The sequence below is a fragment of the Lontra canadensis genome, unplaced genomic scaffold (assembly GCF_010015895.1).
Source record: "Lontra canadensis isolate GAN:19392208 unplaced genomic scaffold, GSC_riverotter_1.0 scaffold40, whole genome shotgun sequence".
NCBI lineage: Eukaryota > Metazoa > Chordata > Mammalia > Carnivora > Mustelidae > Lontra > Lontra canadensis.
Window position 1 is genome coordinate 8,370,023 of NW_022631034.1, and position 19,637 is coordinate 8,389,659.

At 38.9% G+C, this 19,637-nt stretch overlaps 1 protein-coding gene across 1 annotated transcript; it reads left to right on the forward strand.

The window, feature by feature from the left end:
• Positions 1-903: 903 nt before the first annotated feature.
• Positions 904-18,444, forward strand: TYW3 (tRNA-yW synthesizing protein 3 homolog). Its single transcript, XM_032870122.1, has 6 exons — positions 904-1,260; positions 3,986-4,066; positions 5,956-6,054; positions 6,490-6,561; positions 8,891-9,024; positions 17,397-18,444. The coding sequence occupies exons 1-6, from the start codon at positions 1,087-1,089 to the stop codon at positions 17,614-17,616; spliced, it is 780 nt and encodes a 259-aa protein (XP_032726013.1). The 5' UTR covers positions 904-1,086; the 3' UTR covers positions 17,617-18,444.
• Positions 18,445-19,637: the final 1,193 nt, after the last annotated feature.

The following is a 19,637-nucleotide window of genomic DNA, read 5'->3' on the forward strand; positions in this document are numbered from 1 at the left end:
AGGGGCTGGTGGAGAAGGAGTTGAAAAGGTAATTCTAGACCTCTCCAGGTTCTTGGATGTAAAGACTGGATGCAACTAGGCCGACCGCTCTCCAGGGCTGGGAAAGAGCTCGGTGGGATACGCAGCGTGCCAGTGGCTTCAGTGGGAATCGCACAACTTTTCCGCTACCAGTCCAAACTTCAGCCTTTAAGGAGTTCAATCATTAACGCATTCCCTGGTCACTGAGAAAAGCCTCGTCTCGGACTAAGTGAACATTTAACGATGTGTTTACGTGGTATTTTGTAATTTTTTCCCTTTGAAAATCATTCTGGGTCAGGGTCACCGGGGTTGGGTGGGGATTGGGGGGGGGCGGTCAAGGAAACTAGGCATTTCTCTCCAAAAGTAATACAGCAGCTCTGACGGCAGAGGCGACTTCCGACCGGGCGGGCGGAGCTCGGGAGAAGCGCGGAGGACAAGCCCCTTCCCGCCGCGGGGCTGGGTACACTGTGCTCGGCCGCCGCCGGCTGCAGCGGGAATGCCCAAGCCCAGGCCTGGCGGCGGGAGCGGGGCCCACGGCGCCCTGCGGGCTGCAGCCGAAACGCAGATCTCCCTGAAGACCAGGATGGGGGCTCGCGGCCGGCAAGCGAAAGTCCCTGCGTCATTTACGCAGGAGGAATTCGCATCCCCTAGAGGGAAAGGTCTTCGGCCACGAGCTCCTTTTTCCGATTCTCCAGGACAGACCGCGGGACAAGAGCGCAACCACAGTCAAACTCGGCTCCTGTGTGGACGAGCGGCGGCGAGACCCGCTGCCTCAACAACTAGAGCGGACTTTTTAAAACCACTTACCCCGTTCTAGAATGGGAAAGCAAAACCCGCGAAGGCTAGCAGATTCCACGAAAAAGGGGACGGACCTGGGCGTTTTCTACCCTTGCCGGCTCCGCCTCGCCCGCGCTCGTCCCCCCGCCCTCAGGGGAGGGCACGACGCGCTCCCGAACTCGGAACGAGGAGGAAGTTTGGACCTTTCCGGCCACCACTCGCCTCAAAATGGCTTCCCCCAGGGAAAGGCGATGGCTGATGTCAAAGTAAAGACTCTAAAGCCTTCCTCGCATGGATCGTTCCGCAGAGTTCAGGAGATGGAAGGCCCAGTGTCTGAGCAAAGCGGACCTCAGCCGGAAGGGCAGTGTGGACGAGGATGTGGTAGAACTTGTGCAGCTCCTGAATGGGCGAGAACAGTACTTCACCACCAGTTCCTGCGCGGGGCGCATCATCCTCCTAGACGGGGTGAGGCCCTTTTGTTTCCCCGCCAGCCCTGCGGACTGCAACACCAGGAGCCCTGTACCCCCACCCCTCCTCCGCCAGTGCACCCCAGTCCAGCCTGTGTTTGTCGTTCTGATGGGTGGGTTTGGGTACTTTATGAAACTTAGAGGTTGAATTAGGCCAGTGCTTCTAAAACTTAAAGGGTCTATTAATCAACGGGTGCTCTTTTATAACACAGATTCTGATTCAGTAATTCTGGGACGGAGCTGATGACACTATGTATTTCTGACAGGCCCCCAGTGATGGCGAAACTGCTGGCCTGAGAATGCCCGGAGTTGCAAGAATTAGAGAATTTGATTCTGAATAGTGGGGGAATTTAAGAACTTCCCAGCACGGCGAGGCTGGGAAGCTTTTCTCTTCTATCGTCCTACCAAATTAACTACTAGATAGAACGTCTCCGGAGTTAAGGCGTATACTGCCTCCTAGTGGCCCGCCCCGTTATTACAGCTCTGGTAATTTTTACATTATGCTAAATAAAATAGCGCGGTGTGGGTTAGTCTGAGATAGTGGTCAAGCCCTCAGGCTTTGGAGTGATACTGCTTGGATTCTAAGCTAATTATGGGACTTACTGGCTTTGCGATTTTAGGAAGGTTATCTAAACTCAACCCCTCTCTGTTCTATGAACTGGGGATAACAGAGTATTGGCTTCTTAGGGATTTTATGTAGTAGAAATGGGATAATTTGAAACATTTAGTATCATGCCTGGCCCATATTAAGTGAGCTATAGAAGTTAGCTGCATGTCAGTATTAATATTCGGATTGAATTCAAAGCATGAAAGACAGCACACTCACAAGCTCATTTTTTAGATCCCTCGTTGACTGATAATTTGCTGGTCTCCCAGGTTAGTGGGGTAGAATATTTTTATATTGCCATCATTGCCTCCTGTGCCGTGGCACTCTAGTTGGGCTTACTTTCTCATCTACTGCCCTGTTTTACCTGGATTTCTGCAGCGTTTTCCTGATAGGTCACTGATCTACCATTCTCTCTACCCCAAACCATGTTATACACTGTTAACAGATCCACCTTCCTAAAGACAATTCTGTACATGTCACTCATCTATGCTGAAATCTTTTATTACACGTTTTTCCAACACGAAATCCAAACCCCTATTCTAGTGTACCTTCCAACCCTTCTGCTGCTCTGATATTTTCTGCTACTTCTCTTCATGTTTATCTCTTTACTAAAACTGAGCTAGTCTTTTTTTTTTTCATCTTATATTTACCTGCCCTTGCCTTTGTTCATATTTATTTTTCCTGAAATGTTTCCCCCCATCTCTGTATATTTGAGATGTGGCTTCCAAAACTCCCCTCTCCCATCTGAACACAAGCATACACACCCATTTGTAAGTAATGACTGCTTTTCTGAACTGCCTTAGGACTTCTTCTGAACCTCTTTTCATTTGATGTATATTATTTATTTTCATTTAGCCTTATTTTTGGGAAGGATTTGCATTAGCTTACAGAAAAGCAATATAAGAAGAAAAATTAAAAGTGGGAAAATCTGGATGAAGGGACTATAGGTAAGATGAAACTAGAGATAGTTTTAGTTCCTAAATATGCCCCTAGATTCTGTAAATTTGCTAGAGGTGAGTCACACATTTGTTTCTAACATTTAGAGCAGCGGCATAAGATCAGATAAATGTCACTGAGGTCATTCAATGAAAGCAAACCAGTTACTTAGGACAGGCACAGCTCTTCCTCTTTATGAAGCTAGACAGCCAAGTCTCCTGTGAACTCACTGTAAAAAACAGTTACTTTGTAGAAGTACAGTGATTTAAACTAAGTATGGTTCCCTGCATCTTCTTTCCAGCTTTTTTGAGGGTAGAATATGTTTATAACCAAAGAATCTAATAGAACTTTACAAGTAAACATTTTTTCAGTTAATAAAAAACAAAACAAAACAAAAACGCTAATGTTAAGGCATTGCTCCTCGAAGCTTTGACCTTGCAGTCCTAGCTCTGCCCTTTGGTTCTATATATATAGTCTAATCCCGATGTTACAAATGTATGCCTTTAGAAACTAGAGACGTATTATAAGGGTGTGAACAGTACACCTGTCACTAAAAAGTAACAGGTCCTGTGTGGGATTGGTACAGTGCTTTTTTACAAAGGGAATTCCAAGTTGTTTTTTTGTTTGCTTTTTTAAATTTTGTGCAAGCCAAGGGACACCTGGGTGGCTCAGAAGGTTGAGTATCTGACTCTTTATTTCAACTTAGGCCAGGATCTCAGAGTCGGGAAGCCTACTTAAGATTCTCTCTCCCTCTCTCCCTCTGCCCCTTCTACCCTACCCCCCACGCATGCTCTCTGTCCTCTTTCTCTCTCAAAAAAAAAAAAAAAATTTTTTTTTTTTGCAAGCCAAATAAAACAACTAGAGTACAACTCAGGCTGCTAGCATATAACCCCTTACAATAATCCCTTTTCTTCTGACAAAATCATGACCATATATCAGAAAATATTAAGTTTTATATCTTAATAAAAAATTTATTTTCTTTCTATACCAAATAATTTGGTTTCATTTTTTTTTTCAGGTTAACTTTACCCAAAACCTAGTGAATTGTTCTCAGTAATACTTAAAATTACCACTTGGGATTATTAATCTAAGAAAGCTTACAATTATGCTATGCATTGTACTTATTATTTGTGTAAATATTATATGACTACATTAAATTATGTTTATTTTTTTATTTTAGGGTATAAATGGTTTTGAGGTTCAAAAGCAAAACTGTTGCTGGCTACTGGTTACACACAAACCTTGTGTAAAAGATGATGTGGTAAGTTTATATATATAAACTTAGAAGTAAATTTTTAATTCAGACTCACATTAAATACATACGAAAAGAATAGCACATTCACAGTGGATTTATGTGCTTAAATATAATGACTGAAGATTAGAAAGCCTAGGAGAATTCATTACGATGACTTTTTTGATTTGGGAGATAAAAGTATAAATATGTATATAAGCAATAAGCATTACTTATTGCTCAACAAAACACATCCCCTTGGACATAGAGAGTTCATGGATATTGGACACAGAGTAGATCAACAATTTGAATTTCACTTCTACCATTTGGTAACTCTGTAACCTGGAATAAATTATATAAGGAGAAGGTAGGTCAGAGAAAAGGATAGTACTATCTATATATTACCAGCAAACAGACATAAATCAGTTATACATTATTTATCTGGGTTGCTTTCTTGTAAAGCTTCCTATCTATCCTAGGTTATTTAGTTTTGGAAATTAAAATGAGTTCATGTGAGTTTGAATTAGTTGGGCACTTTACATTAGCTATTCAGGTACTCAAGTGTTGTCTTAAGGTACTCACTCATTCTTCATCTCCTTATTTGGGTACTGGTTCTTTCTGCATATTGACCCGTATTCTTTTCTGCTGTAGTCAGTCTTTGTGGTAGGAAAAATAGCTGCCAGTAGCCCCAGCAGAAAAGGACTTCTTCTTGCTAATATCCAGGTATTATTCCCAGAGGAGTCTGAGTCTTCCTGCTTGGGTTAGATGTTCTCTTGAGATCAGTTATTTTTGCCAGAATGGAATGCTGTCCTTGATCAGACCTAGGCACTTGGCATCTCTGAGATTATGATAGCAGGAGTCATGAGTCATGATAGGGTCATGATCGACAGTCCCATTGGAATCAAACGGTGTGAAGAAGGGAGGATACTGCCCAAGGACACTAGGTGGACAGAAATAATAACCACTTTGTATAAATTCTAGCTCAACACATATATGCATCTCAAACTTCAATCTAATAACAAAGCATTTAAATAGAACTTTTTTTTTTTAAGATTTTATTTATTTATTTGACAGACAGAGATCACAAGTAGTCAGAGAGGCAGGCAAAGAGAGGAGGAAGCAGGCTCCCTGCTAAGCAGAGAGCCCAATGCAGGGCTCGATCACAGGACCCTGAGATCATGACCTGAGCCAAAGGCAGAGACTTTAACCCACTGAGCCACCCAGGTACCCCAGAACCTTTTTTTTTAAGATGTTTGATTTATTTATTTTTGTGAGAGAGAGAGAGAGAGAGAGAGCAAGGGCACAAAGGGTGGCGAATGGGCAGAGGAAGAAGCAGACTCCCTGCTGAGCAAGGAGCCCGATGTGAGACTGGATCCCAGCACCCCAGGATCATGAGCCAAAGGCAGAGGCTTTACTGACTGAGCCACTCAGACACCCTGAATAAAACTTTCATATCATATTCCTTTATTTTTTTTTAAAGTAGGCTCTGTGCATGTTGGGTACAAGATGGGCTTAAACTCGTGACCTCAGAATCGAGAGTAACATGCTGTATGGACTGGTCTAGCCATATTCCTTAATGAAAATATATACCATATACCATATTCCATATACCATATTCCTTAATGGAAATCTGTTTTGGAATTAAATAGAGCAGTAGTTTACTTTCCAAGGTATGGCTGGAAAGTATGACACAAGGGGTTTATGGGAGAATTAGAAACCAGGTCTTTTAAAAGAATAGCCAGGTTAATCAGTGGTTGGAGAAAGAGGACCAAGAGAGCAGAGTGAAAAGTTATTACAGAAAAAGGATACTGGATGATTCTGAATGTTTCTGGAAAAAACTGAAGTTGCACAATGTGAAAGGTCACCGTAGAGAAGGATCATATATTGGTGTCTGATGCTAACATTTCTCATTTATTTAGATGCCAGCTCTGAGGAAAGCAACTGGTGATGCCATTTTGAAATTTGAACCACTCATTCTCCATGTGCAGTGTCGACAGTTGCAGGATGCACAGATTCTGGTAACATTTTTAGATTATACTTGAATTTATAGGTATGGGAGTAGATTTAATTCTTTTTTTTTTTTTTTTTTAAGATTTTATTCATTTACTTGACAGAGAGAGACACAGCAAGAGAGGGAACACAAGCAGGGAAAGTGGGAGAGGGAGAAGCAGGCTTCCCACGGAGCAGGGAGCCTGATGTGGGGCTCGATCCCAGGACCAGGGGACCGTGACCTGAGCCAAAGTCAAATGCTTAATGACTGAGCCACCCGGGCACCCCAAGGGTAGATTTAATTCTAAGCTTTAAATCTATAAAAAAAAAATGTCAGTTTAATTAACTAGTTTTTAAATTTAATTATAGGTTTGAGGTTATATATATTTCTGTAATTTGTAGAGCTAACCGGTTTATCTAATTAGCCAGATTATCAGAATTTGACAGTTTATTTTTTTTAACAGCATTCAGTGGCAATAGATTCTGGTTTCAGGAACTCTGGCATAACCGTGGGGAAGAGAGGCAAGACTATGTTGGTAAGAAAACTTTTGGCAAAAAGCAGTTCTTTGGGCTTGAAGCGATTCAGATTATTGAAAAATCTCTTTGGACTCCCGGGCTTTAGTCTCTCCCTACCCAAATCTTACCATTCCCTCGCTCAGAAATCTTCAGTACTTTACTCTTTCCTATAGAGCAAAGTCAAGTTCTTAGATTTGCATTTGAGCTCTTATTTTATAGTGTCCTCCTCTACTTCCTTTCAGCCTGATTCTCTGTGCCCTCCTCATCCTAAATAGTCAAAGCTCAGTGTAATCAGTACCATGATGTAGTGGAGAGAATCATAGGCAAGGTGTCTACAGTCCTCTGCTGGCTTACCACAGCTGTATTGCATGAACTTGGGCAAGCCCCTTAATTCCTCAGGGTCTCAATTTTCTTGGCCATATCAGGGGGTCCAGCAAACTACTGCCCTGAGACCAAGATCAGTCCACAGGAGGTCAGATCCCACTTGATAAAATCCTGATCCAGGTTGCCTTTGTGCTATAGTGGCAAAAGTGAGTAGTTATAACAGATGCTGTATGGTCACAAAGTCGGAAATATTTACTATCTATCTTTTTATAGAGAAACGTTGCCAACCATGGACTAGATGATCTTTAAAGCCCTTGCTAAGCCTCCACCCTCTCTGAGTCCTTTCATGGCCAAATCAGCTCCTAGTGATTTTGCCCTGTTCTGACTTCTATAGTATTTATTATTTGTAATGGTATGGATTCTTTGCTTTTGAACTATTTCGGGTTTTCTTCCATTCTAGCTTCCTAGACTTTCCTATTCTCTATTTTTAACAAATTTGCCATTTCCCAATAGAGATGGCTTACAAAAAAAGACACCTAAGAAAAAAAAATACGAAACATGCCTAACTAGAAAGTCAAAGCCCACAGTACTGGTTTGTGTCCCTGTCTCCTTCCTGTACACTCCATCTGGGAGCCCAAGCAAGAACAGAACCATTCATTCACTTTCCATTCCTTTGTCTTCTGTGTTTAGATACTTACAAGTCCTGTCACATCTGCCTCTAATTTCTTATGCCCAACTCCACCCTTCCAAGCCCTCTGTCACTGCCCCTACTTAAGCCATCATGATCCTCCCCCAGTCTTTACAGTGGTCTCCTGACTCGTTCTTCTGCTATCCATCTTCTCCTTTCATCCCCCCTAGCCAATACTGTCAGAATCCCCCTTTTAAAAAAGTCAGGGTCTCCATATATTTCCCCTTGTATTCGAGGCCCTACCCAAACTATTTTCCACTTACCTTATTTATGCTCATCTTCTGCTAGCATACTTATGCTCCAGCCAGACAGAAAACTCAGCTCTTTCCCAAATGTATCGTGCTCTTTCATGTCTCCATGACTATAGATGAGCTGTTTCTCTGGCTGGAATGTCCCCTGCCCCTATTTTTATACCTGGTGAAATGGCACTTATCCTTAAAACCCCAACTCAAATGCTACCTTTCCCATAAAGCTGAGGCCTCAGTCTCAATCAGTTCTTCTCTTCTATGTTTCCTTAGCACTGTGTGTATGTGTCTGTATACACTCATGGACACGTTCGTACATATGTGTGTGTGTCTCTCCTGGCGTAACACCTATGTTGTCTTATCACTCTTTGTTCACTTATTTATTTCCTGTTTTAAAGTGTGAGCTCTTAAAGGCAGAGATTATATTTATTCTGTTTCTTCACCCCTTTCATGAGGCCAAAACACTGTAGATGCTCAGTAAAAGTTCAATGAAAGAGTTTTTATTTCTTGTACTAGTTTTTGTTGCTGTTCTTAAACCATTTCCACCGTTTGGATTTACTCAGAACACATTGGCTGTTTCATCAAGAGGTTACTAAGATTGGCAACCCTAAAGCATGGAGAAGGCAGCCCCTTTGGGAGATAGACCAGGCATGGTTTATTCTCATCTCTCATAACCACACTCTGCTCAAGCAGCACTAAGAGGCTCTTTCACATTCAGTCCATTTTGATTTTTTCCTTGAAGCTTCTGTTGAGATTTCATTTTTTTTCTTTTCTTTAAATAGTTTATTAAAGCTTTCTAAGCTTTAGTGAGAGTGAAACTGTTAAAGTGATTGGGTTTTTGGGTATTTTCTGCTTTCCTAAAAGACAATGTATAGAATGACTTTCTTAAGAAATAACTTTTATGTGATGGGAAAGTCCATTTAATCTCCTTTGATTCAGTTATGTTTAGCTAAAGTATATTAAAACATAAACTTAAAGCCTGTAATGGAACCAAACTATGTTTAAACACAGCCCTAAATGGGACTTTTCTTTAGTTATCTTCAGTGTCTCTAGTGCATAAGTCATCATATCTAAATTGTCTGTTCCTTGCAGGCTATCCGGAGCACGCATGGCTTAGAAGTTCCATTAAGCCATAAGGGAAAACTGATGGTGACTGAGGAATATATCGACTTCCTGTTACAGATAGCAAATCAAAAAATGGAGGAAAACAAGAAGAGAATTGAAAGGTATATTAATTGGATGTTTCTATGGTACTCATATATCTAAATCATCCTTGAAAATACTGATACACACATTTAACTTTTCTATTTGTAATCTTATCACAGATAATAAAAAAATGATCAAAGTAACAGAGGAGAGTAGCCCAGACAGTAAAGGTTACTAAATGGAGTGTAAAGGGGAAGCTCCCTCAGGGTAGTGGGATGTGACTGGTAGGAACAGGCATAAAGGGAGAGAAACATCATCCCTCAGGTAAGAGAGCCCAACAGCAATGGGGACCATGACTGATGAAGTTGAAGGCAGCCAGGGAAGAGGTACACACTGCCCCCTGAATGTGATCTGCTGGCAATTATCTAGAATCTCCTTTTGAGAAAAGCAACCTGGTTAATTTTAGCTTAATAAATCTTGTACATATGTGGCTGGTTCTTACGGATTAGATCTACAACTGCCATAATTGTCCCCGTTGGAAGGATCATGACTATCAATTCACATCTTTATACCTTCTCTTCTTAAATTTTACCTCCTGGTAAATAAAACTCTTACATTACTTTCTTGTCAACTTTTTCATAAAAATAGAGTTTTGACATGAAGAGGTGACTATGATGCTATCTTTCTTATATGAAAGGAATGCCAGTGATCTGGCATCAGCAAGATGTACGCTTCTGAGTTTGTCAAGGAGTGATGGCCAACTTATCGTTTGTAATGTCCTTCCCCCCTCTCCCCACCTCCTTGGCTACCTCACAACCAGTCAGTCACTGCCTAAATTATTCTTAGATCATCTCTACTGTCACTTTCTTTATTTAAGGCCACTGCAATAGCCTTGTTAGCTGGTCTCATAATAGAATGTTTCTGGTGTGTCTCTCTGCCAAGCCATTCTTTACATCACCATCAGAATCCTGTCTGTAAAGTACAAAGGAATCCTATTATTTTACTTGCCTGCTTAAAATTCTTTTAATACCTACAGTTTGTTTATTTTTTTTTTGAAGTAGCTAAAACTACAAGTGCCAACCGTAGCAGTGTGGAATTTGGCTCCAGAGGCAAAACTGAATTTGAATCCGGGTTCCACCACAACTTACTCAACATCCTTGACTTCATTTGTCTTCCATCTAACTTAGGAGAAATACCTGTCTTAAAGAACAGTTTTAGTATAAATAGCATCTATATAATGACTGGCCCTATCCCTGTCATGTCATGGATTCTCAGGATAGGGTCACTCTTTTCCTTCTTCAGTGACACATATAGAAAATAAACCTATGATCACATCATTACAAACCCTCCAGGCTTTCTTAACCAGGATTCCTCATTTGAACCACAGAAGTCACAAACTTATTCAAGTGACTGTTTCTCAGTTCTTGCAACAATGGTGTACATCTTCTATTGTAGATACATTGGAGAGAAATAACTCATTATAGACAATGGATGTCTTGGGGCATTAGAGCTTAATTTTCTAGTAGACCCCTGGTTGAAAAAACCTGAGGGGTTCCCTGGCTACTAGGTGCTTTGAGCAAACATTCTAAATGAAGTGATCATTTCAAGTAAGTACTAAGGAGCACCCAGCCACTTCACCAGACTACCGAGTTTGAACTACATCTAGGTACTTATTGGTACCACTCCATAAGTTTACTATGTTTCTTAGATTGTATTCCGGTGAGGCTCTTTGCTAAAATGTAGGAAGTAACAAATCAGTTTCTCTGTTTCCTTACTTGAATTTCAACAAGATTATAAATATAGCCCAAGAGCAAGTAACTATACACCCTGGTGAAGTTAATTGAGCCACGTTCACCAGCTGTAAAATCAAATTACACTTTAAATCCATCGACTCAAAAGTATGTTTTGAGATTATAGTATGCATGCTGCTATCAAGAGAGCCATGCTCATCATATAAAATCAATGAAAAATTAAAGAAGGGCAGAAAGTGTCTTAAGATACTGATTAGAAGATTACATGTGAATTCAGAAAGGGGGAACAAATTAGAGAGCTCCTCTGGGAACAGCTGTACATTCAACCAAATGCGGAGAAAAAGTTACCCTTCCGATGTGGAAAAGTGAAAAAAAATAAATACTGGAAGTGATAAGTTCTGCAATCAGACTTTGAGTATGAAATTGGTTTGTCATAGGACCAGAGTTTCACAATTCAAATAACTATAGTAGAATTTTTAAAAGTCAAGTCCTAATCAGTAATATGTCAGCAATAAGAAATAGTCTAGAGATGTAAAAATCAAAGTTAAGAGGTAAAACGTTTTTAATGAAAAAAAAAAAAAGGTCTTGTTTGTTTGAAACAATTCCCAAACCCACTTTTTAGTGGGAAGAATAAGAATTTTATATATAATGATTTCTAACTAAAAAATAGGAAGTTTGGAGATCTCTTTACCAATTATAAAAGAAAGGTTCTCTTTGGATCTGTTAATAAGAGATCAGGACTGACTTGGGTCAGATGAAACCACTATTTGACTATGTATGAGTAGAACGAAATTAGCCATGTTCTTCTCTTCACGAACTATATTGTAAGAAAATGGTAAATAAAGAGTAAAAGGGCTGACTACATTGGCATATAGTACTGTTGATAAAGCAAATTGGAGAGAAAAAGTAAAAATCAATTTCCAAAGGTCAGTTGTGCTTTTTTTTTTAACTTTTCTATTTTATGGTAAAATATATATGCCATAAAACTTACCAGTTTTAACCGCACATTTCAGTGGCATTATGTACATTCATACTGTTAAGCAGCCAGCACTGTCCACCTTCAGAACCTTTTCATCATCCTAAACTCAAACTCAGAACCTGTTAAACAACAAATCCCCATTCCCCAGACTCCCAGTCCCTGGTAACCATTCTATTTTCTATTACTTTGAATTTGACTATTCTAGGTCCCTCACGTAAGTGGAATAGTATACTTGTCCTTTTGTGTCTCGCTTATTTCACCTAAGTATACGGTCTTCAGAGTGTATCCATGTTGTAGCGTGTATCACAATTTCATTCCTTTTTAAGGCTAAATAATATTCCACTGTATTTGTAGGCCACACTTTATTTATCCATTCACTCAATCAGTGGACAATTGGGATTTTTCCATCTTTAAGCTTTTGTGAATAACACTGCGAGGAACACATGTATACAAATGTCTGAGCCCTGCTTTCAGTTCTTTTGGATATTTGCCCAGAAGTAGAATAGCTGCATCATCTGGTAGTTCCATGTTTCATTCTTCAAAGGACGGCTGTGCTGTTTTCCATAGGAACTGCACTATTTTATATTCCCACCAGCCATGCACAAGGGTTCCCTTTTCTCAAGGTCCTTGCCAATACTTGTTGTCTCTTGTGGGTTTTTTGATAGATGCCATCCTGACAGGTGTGAGGTGATGTATTTGTGGTTTTGATTTGCATGTCCCTGATGGTTAATGACATGGAGCATTTTTTCATACAGCTATTGGCAAGTCTATGAAATTCTGTTCTATCCCTCTGCTGCTTTCCTTCCTGCTTGTGCTGCCTGTTGTTCCTAGCCCATTCCTTCAGCTACTTCCCCATATAATTGATAGGTCCTCCACATCTCTCCCAAGTCCTGAGCCTGTATAGCCAATAACCGTTGGAACATATCTAACTAGAATACTCCATCAGCCTTCCCTCATTAGCTTTCTTGTCCTAGTCTCAACCCCATAGCCATTTCCTTGGTTCAGATTTTTTTATTATTTACCAATATTGTTACAGTTTATTCCTCAGTACAAAACAGAAATATGAACCATATTGAATTACATTAATTAATTGCATGTATGTCCTTTTCTTCCACTATAGTGTGGTCACATTGAAAATAGGACTGAGTTCTCCCTGTCACCAACCATACTCATACATGCTTTAAATATTTCTTATCCCAAAACCTAAGGTAGTGTCCAGCTCATAGTAGAAAACCAGTACATGTTTATTGAATTAATAATAAACAGTAAAGGAACTTAAAAGTTAATCCATTAAATTAAGTTCCCCAAAGACAATGACAGTTTCTTATTTACCATTCTCTGAGGGTCTGGCATGAGAATAGTGCTTAATAAGTGTTTGCTAAATTTGTTAACTTTTTCCATCCTTGTGCTACTTATGAGGCTTCAAAGCCTTAGATGATTATTCTGGAAGACATGTAAGATGGCCTGGAGATAAGAGTGAGCGGTGTAGGCTCTTGGCACACAGTTCAGGTGAGAAGTAATAGGAGCTTGAATAGTAAGATGAATGGGAGTGGTAGTGCAGAATGTGAACCGAACATGGTGACAGACTAGAAACGGGGGTAGAAAGGAGGAGGAGGCAAGGATAACAGATGTCTTAGACTCCTTGTTGTTGCTGTCTTATTTTTAAAAACAGAACTAAAACAGGTAAATAATAAGTCACACATTTCCCTATTACTTAAGATCAAAGAAGCAAATAATATAAAGTGAAAACTTTATATTTGTATAGTTTATTATTACATTATTATAACTTTATTTTTGTATAGTTTCTCCCTTGGATAGTCTGTTCCTCATTTTTTTCCTCTCCTGTACCTAGCCAGCTTCTGTCCATCCTTGTAATTCAGCCCCGGCATTGGGTTATTTCTCAAGGAGCATTTCATGAACTCACTTGAAGCGAGGTACCCCTGCTGTACTCCCCATTCATCTTGTCTGCTTCATGGCATGCTGAATGTGTCTTTACAGTTCTGCAGCTCCCATTAAACCCTGAGCTGCTCGAGGGCACAGCTGGGTCCTTTACCTCCTTTTCTAGCACCTGACACAGGCTCTGTCACATACCTGTTTTTTAATAAAAATGCTAGAGTTTAATCAAGTTAAAATTTAAATACGTATCTGTGAAAATAGCTTTCTTTGTTATGTGTGAATAATGGAACCCTAAAAGGGTATGAAATTGTGGCTAGATTTCATTAATTTTATATTCCTATTTCAGAAGTCAGAGAATACCAGCTCTTTATTGCAAGTAGTTCTCTAACTGACCTGAAAAAAAGAATTCATTTTCCTAGAGCTGCTCTGAAAAGTTCTGTCATGGAGAGAGCTAAGTACAAGTTGCCCCGTGGCATGATAATCTGACTGCAGAAGTAGAGAAACTGAAGACAATTTGATTTTCTTTGGGGGTGGGGAAGACAGTTGCCTGTGCATACATTTCGTTTTATCTTCTGAGTTCTTTTTCTTGTCTGTAAGAATGGAGAAAATTGCACTTTGAGAATTGGGCTTCAGAGTGCTGTGTAAAGGGGCATCGTATGAGGGGAGAGCATGTAATTGCAAAACAAATTTCTGACTTATTGAGAAAGTTTCCCAAATAACTTTTTAAAAATTCCCTTTAAAAAACAAAAGGAAAACGTATTTGGAGTATTTGTTCTTGGCTTTCAGACAACAGGGTCATTTTCCATTTTACCAGTTGTTTTTGGTACCCCAAGGATGTAGCTTTAAATTCTTAGGTTCTTTAATGGAAGATTAAAGTAAAGCATCTGTTCCTCTTTAATTACTTTTTTTGTGTGATTGACAGGGTATTTTACACAAGCTGTTAATTCTCTATGATCATAAAAGAGCAATTTAATCTTATCTTTAATTTTCTAGGAATAAAGTATAATCCAGAAAAAAGATTCGGTGACCTGAGTCTAAAGTTCAGGGTTGGGTGGAGAATGGGAAAAAATGGAATTGCATATCGTGGATAGCCTCTTATGATCAGATAGGGGTGATTCAGCTATCATGTGAATCATTCTTATCAATGGAACAATGATGTGAAATGATTCACATCATTTGGTGGCATGAAGTTTTGGACTTATGTTTTATTTATTTTTTATTTTTTTTTTAAGATTTTGTTTATTTATTGGACAGAGAGAGAGAGAGAGAGAGATCACAAGTAGGCAGAGCAGCAGGCAGAGGGAGAGGGAGAAGCAGGCTCGCTGCTGAGCGAGGACCCTATGTGGGGCTCAATCCTGGGACTCTGAGGATCATGAACTGAGCTGAAGGCAGACACTTAACCAGCTGAGCCACCCAGGTTTCCCTGGACTTACGTTTTAGATAAAATGAGTCATTCTACTGGGTCATTGTGTTAAACTCTTCTAAATAGGCAGTATGGAAGATTAGAAGAACACCAGTCATTAAAGTCACCTGGGATGATGGTAAGACCTGGAGGGAAAGATTATGCCGGGTGTAGAAATTTTCATGAATGTAAGAGACTGAATAAAATATCAGTAGATGACATGAGGGGCAGATGAAGGAATTTAGGCGGTGAAGTGTTGGTGAGCCAGCTGCATTCTCACCTCGTCCCAACTCTGTTAGGTGAGATACAGAAAGAATAAGCATACCCACTCTAGAAGAATGCAAAGCAGATGGTCTTTATGGGGGAACCAGGTTTCAGTTGGGTAAGGATATAGGGGTACATTAAATTAAAAGGTTGTTACCATGGAACAGGGTCTAAAAAATTATACAATAGTATTTTCCAAAGTCTTTTGCTGTACCTCCTACTATACTGTTTTTCCTGTACTATACCTCCTCTTTGAGATTGATTTATTTACCAAAGAAATATCTATTGGGTGTCTACTATTTGCCAGACATGGTGCTGGATATCAGGTATACATAACTGGTGAGTATGTAAGTTCTTGAAATATGGATAGGATATGGTATAATCATGTTAGGTACATATTAAAATTGGCTGGACTATTTGGAAACAGGTGACTATCTTGGTTTTTTAGGGCAGTTTTAGAGCCTTTACAAGTAGAACTTATAGCCTATTCATTCAATTAAATAAGAAAATTGATCCAAATAGCAATCTATTCCATAGTTGTCAAAAATTCCCTGTCATACTTTGCATTATAATAGAACATAAAAGCACGAGATCCCCACAGTAAACAAGGGAGTTCTCAGCTTCCAGATTACTCTGCTTGGGGACCTAGGGTAACACATCCATATTCACCTTTTTGTTCAGTGGTTATTTATTCACTTATTTTTACCGAATGTCTTAGCATTGTACTACATGCTAAGAATGAAACAGGAAACAAGATAGATGGGGTCCTCGGTCTCATAGAGTTTATATTCTATAAAAATGGTCATATCGAAAACTTACTTTGTGCCAGGCACTGTGCCAAGTACTTACATAGGTCACCTGTAACCTTCTGACAACCCAGCTCGGTACAGGATAATGTCTGCTTTTCTAAATGAGGAAATCGAGACTCAGTAAGGTTGGAATTAGCCTCCCTTTAACTTTCCCAGTGGCAAGCATGTGAAGCACGTGCAGTATACCATGCCGCCTCACTGCCTTCCCACATGTGCAGAAAGCCGCTGTGTCAGGTGGAGGGTTGGGTTAGGTATTAACATGGGAGGAGAAAAGACGTGAAGACCAATTGGGGGGGAACTAATGGTACACTGTAGCACAAATTTAAAACCAAGGTAGAAATATGAGGAAAGGAAAAGAGTAATTCACATTTAAAAAAATCAAAATAACTAATAAACATGAAAAACAATTTCACTCGCAAACAAAAATGATAATTATTATTTTATAAGATACCATTGTCTCTTATCAATGTTATTTTTTATGGTAATATTCAACATATGAGTGAAGTGATCTTTCAAGTACTGCTGTTAGAAGCATATGTTTTTGAACATCTTTTCTGGAAAACAGGTGGTATTTATCAAGAGCTTTACAATATTCTCCCTTTAACCAGGCAGTTATATTTCTAGCGGTCTGTCCTAAATAAGTAGCTAGAAACTCAGATCATACTATTTTTAAAAATGTTTGTCACACTGTTGTTTGTATTAGGGCAAGTTTGAAAACAAATTAAGGCTAACCTGGATGATATAATGTTATACTACTATTAAAAAGTGTTATTTTGTTGTTTACTTAGTAATATAGAAAATGTTTTCAATAAATACTAAATTTGATAAAACAATGTAAAACTATAATAATTCTGTAAAAAGCAGTAGGTTTGTGGGTACATATATAAATACATTAATTCAGAATACATTAATAAACTGGAAAGAATAAAAATACTGAGAGGTTATTTCTAGGTAATTCTGTGGAGGTAGTATATTTTTAACCTCATATATTTGCCAAATTCTCTAAAGTGAAATTTTATTACATTTATCATTTTTTATAAAGAAAAATAATTACTCTTCTGTTCTTACCTTTTTTGTTTGGCTCGTACATGTGGAATAGAAGTTGGGGTAGAAAACAGATTGTTAAGAGGTGTTTCCAACCCAGTTTTCAGGTGTGTTCTTGAAGAACTGAAAACACACTTCCTAATTAAATGATCATGTAAAAGTAAAAAGCATATTATTTCTCTGATTCATTTATATTTTAATGTTAATATGAGACATTATCAAATTTATAGAATTTAAAAATTATAGATGTATTTTAGTCATTCTGTTTGAGAACACAAATATAACAGTAATACTTATTTCTTTACAGGTTTTATAATTGCCTACAACATGCTTTGGAAAAAGAAACTATTACTAATTCATATCCCAAAGAGAAAATCAAAGACAAAAATAATTCATCATATACTCGTAAGAAGAAAAGAAACCCAGAAGCAGCACATGGCAAATATATTACTGAAGAAAATGATGAAGATTGTGAAAATGATGATGACCCAGGAATCAGTGTTACTATCTTCCCCGAAGATTACTAAGATTTGGTCTTGGTAGAATAATATTTCTAATAGATATTACAAAGCTGCTCTTTACAAGAGTATTTTAGTTTCTTGAGTGTATGAGCCATTCAGAGAAGCAAGACTTATTCTTTCTCTATATTTTAGAGAAATCCTTAGTTTTTTAAAATAGCTGTGTATAATATTTGCTCATTAAATACCATCCGTTTTAGTCACATAGAGATTCATTGCAAAAATGAAATTGACTTTTTAATGCCTCTCTTTTTTAAGTTTCAATTTCTACTTCTGCAAAACAGAATTATAATACTCTTTCAAGAGAACCTTAACATTGGAAATGTTTGAGTAAAAGTCATCACAATATTTGACTTCCTTTTTCACTTTGAAATCTCCAGCCTTTAAAGGGGGATGAGCTTGCTTCTTGTCACTGTGGAGTCCAGTGACAAATCCTTCCCTTTATTTTGACTTTGTGGAGAAAACAACTGCTGTTGGACAGGACAAAATACCTGAGCCCTCTTCACATTATTTCTCACAGACCAGAGCTTGCCAGGGGCATGGTCTCTGCCACACAGGTGGGCCTGGTTTCTCACTAAACCTGGTCAGAAGTGATAACTTAAGACCTAGGAATCTTTATAGAATCCTTGTATACTATTTTGGAAAGTTTCAAGGAATCAAAAGACTTGGGTCTAAGTTGTGACTGCTGCATGGAAATTGGAGGGTCCTTGAACAAATCATTGAGTTCCCAAGGCTTTCGGTTCCTCTTCTGTATAATAGTTCTGACAGCTGCTGTATTTACATGACAGGAGTGCTGACAGCATCACGTTAAATAAAAATGAGAAAGTTATTAATAGACTTTTGCATATGTGTTACTATTTATTCTCATTTTCATTAGAAAATGATGCTTTCATACTGTATTTTCAGAAAGTATCAAATCATAAAAGTTATACTTAAAGAGAAATTATTAGTCCTAGAACTAATACATGCTAGGATAAAATTATCAGAATGTCAAGAAAAAAATTATACAACATAATAAACACTGAGTTGTGATTTTGGCATTTCCTAATATTTTATAGTTCGTCTAAGTCTTTATGTAAATTCTACTCAGATTTGCCCCGCAGACGCTTGCTTTCTAACGTATCATTTCGCACTCTCATTTTTAAAATAGATGGACTTCAAAAACATCTGTTATCTTCTACATTCCTCAGGGACGATGTCCGTGATGTTGGGCTGTTCCTTCCCTCCCTTTTTCTATCCTATCTCTGAACTGCTCTCTTTTAGGTCTTTATAATAAGATTGTAATGTTTTTACTTTTCTAATTTCTTTTAACATGCCCACGGAAGTCTTCCAGCACAGTCTTCTCCTTCATTGTTCCAGAAAGAAGCTCCTTTGAATCCTTAGTGCCCTTGCCACTTGCAGCATTTGGTGCTGTTAATCACCTTGTGCCCACAGGCATCCCGAATGCTTTCTTCTGCCCTGATTATGGTGAATTCTCAAATCTTTTTCTCTGAAACCTTTTAACCATTTTCAACATTGATTACACCTTAGAATCATCTTCCTAACTTTGGAAAAATACAGAAATGATCTGAGACTTTCCAGAGAGGGACAGTAAGCATGTGTTTTGTTTTGTTTTTTTTTAAAGCTATCAAATTGTTCTCTAATTGTAAACCAAATGTCAATAATGGATAGGTATTCCCATATTTCTGTCTTTGGCTTTCTTGCATTTCTCTCTTCATCCCAGCCATCTCACCCATTCCAGCAGCTCTGACCTCCGAGGCAGTTAACTCCCAACTCCTGCCCCAATCTGCCTGTCAGCTAAGCTCCAACTAACTTCTGGGCTTCTCCAGTACAGCTCTTCCTTTCTAAGGTCTTTTGTTACGCGGTTTCCTGGTTCCTTGGCTAAAGAGAACAGGCTTGTATTAGGACCCTTTTTGGTGGGGTGGGCAGGGGCAGTCTGAGCCCACTGGCATTTCTGGGTCCTGGCTTTTCTAGTTCCCAGTCCGGGATATGTGAGGGAAGAAGGAACACCAGAGAACTTACCACTGTGT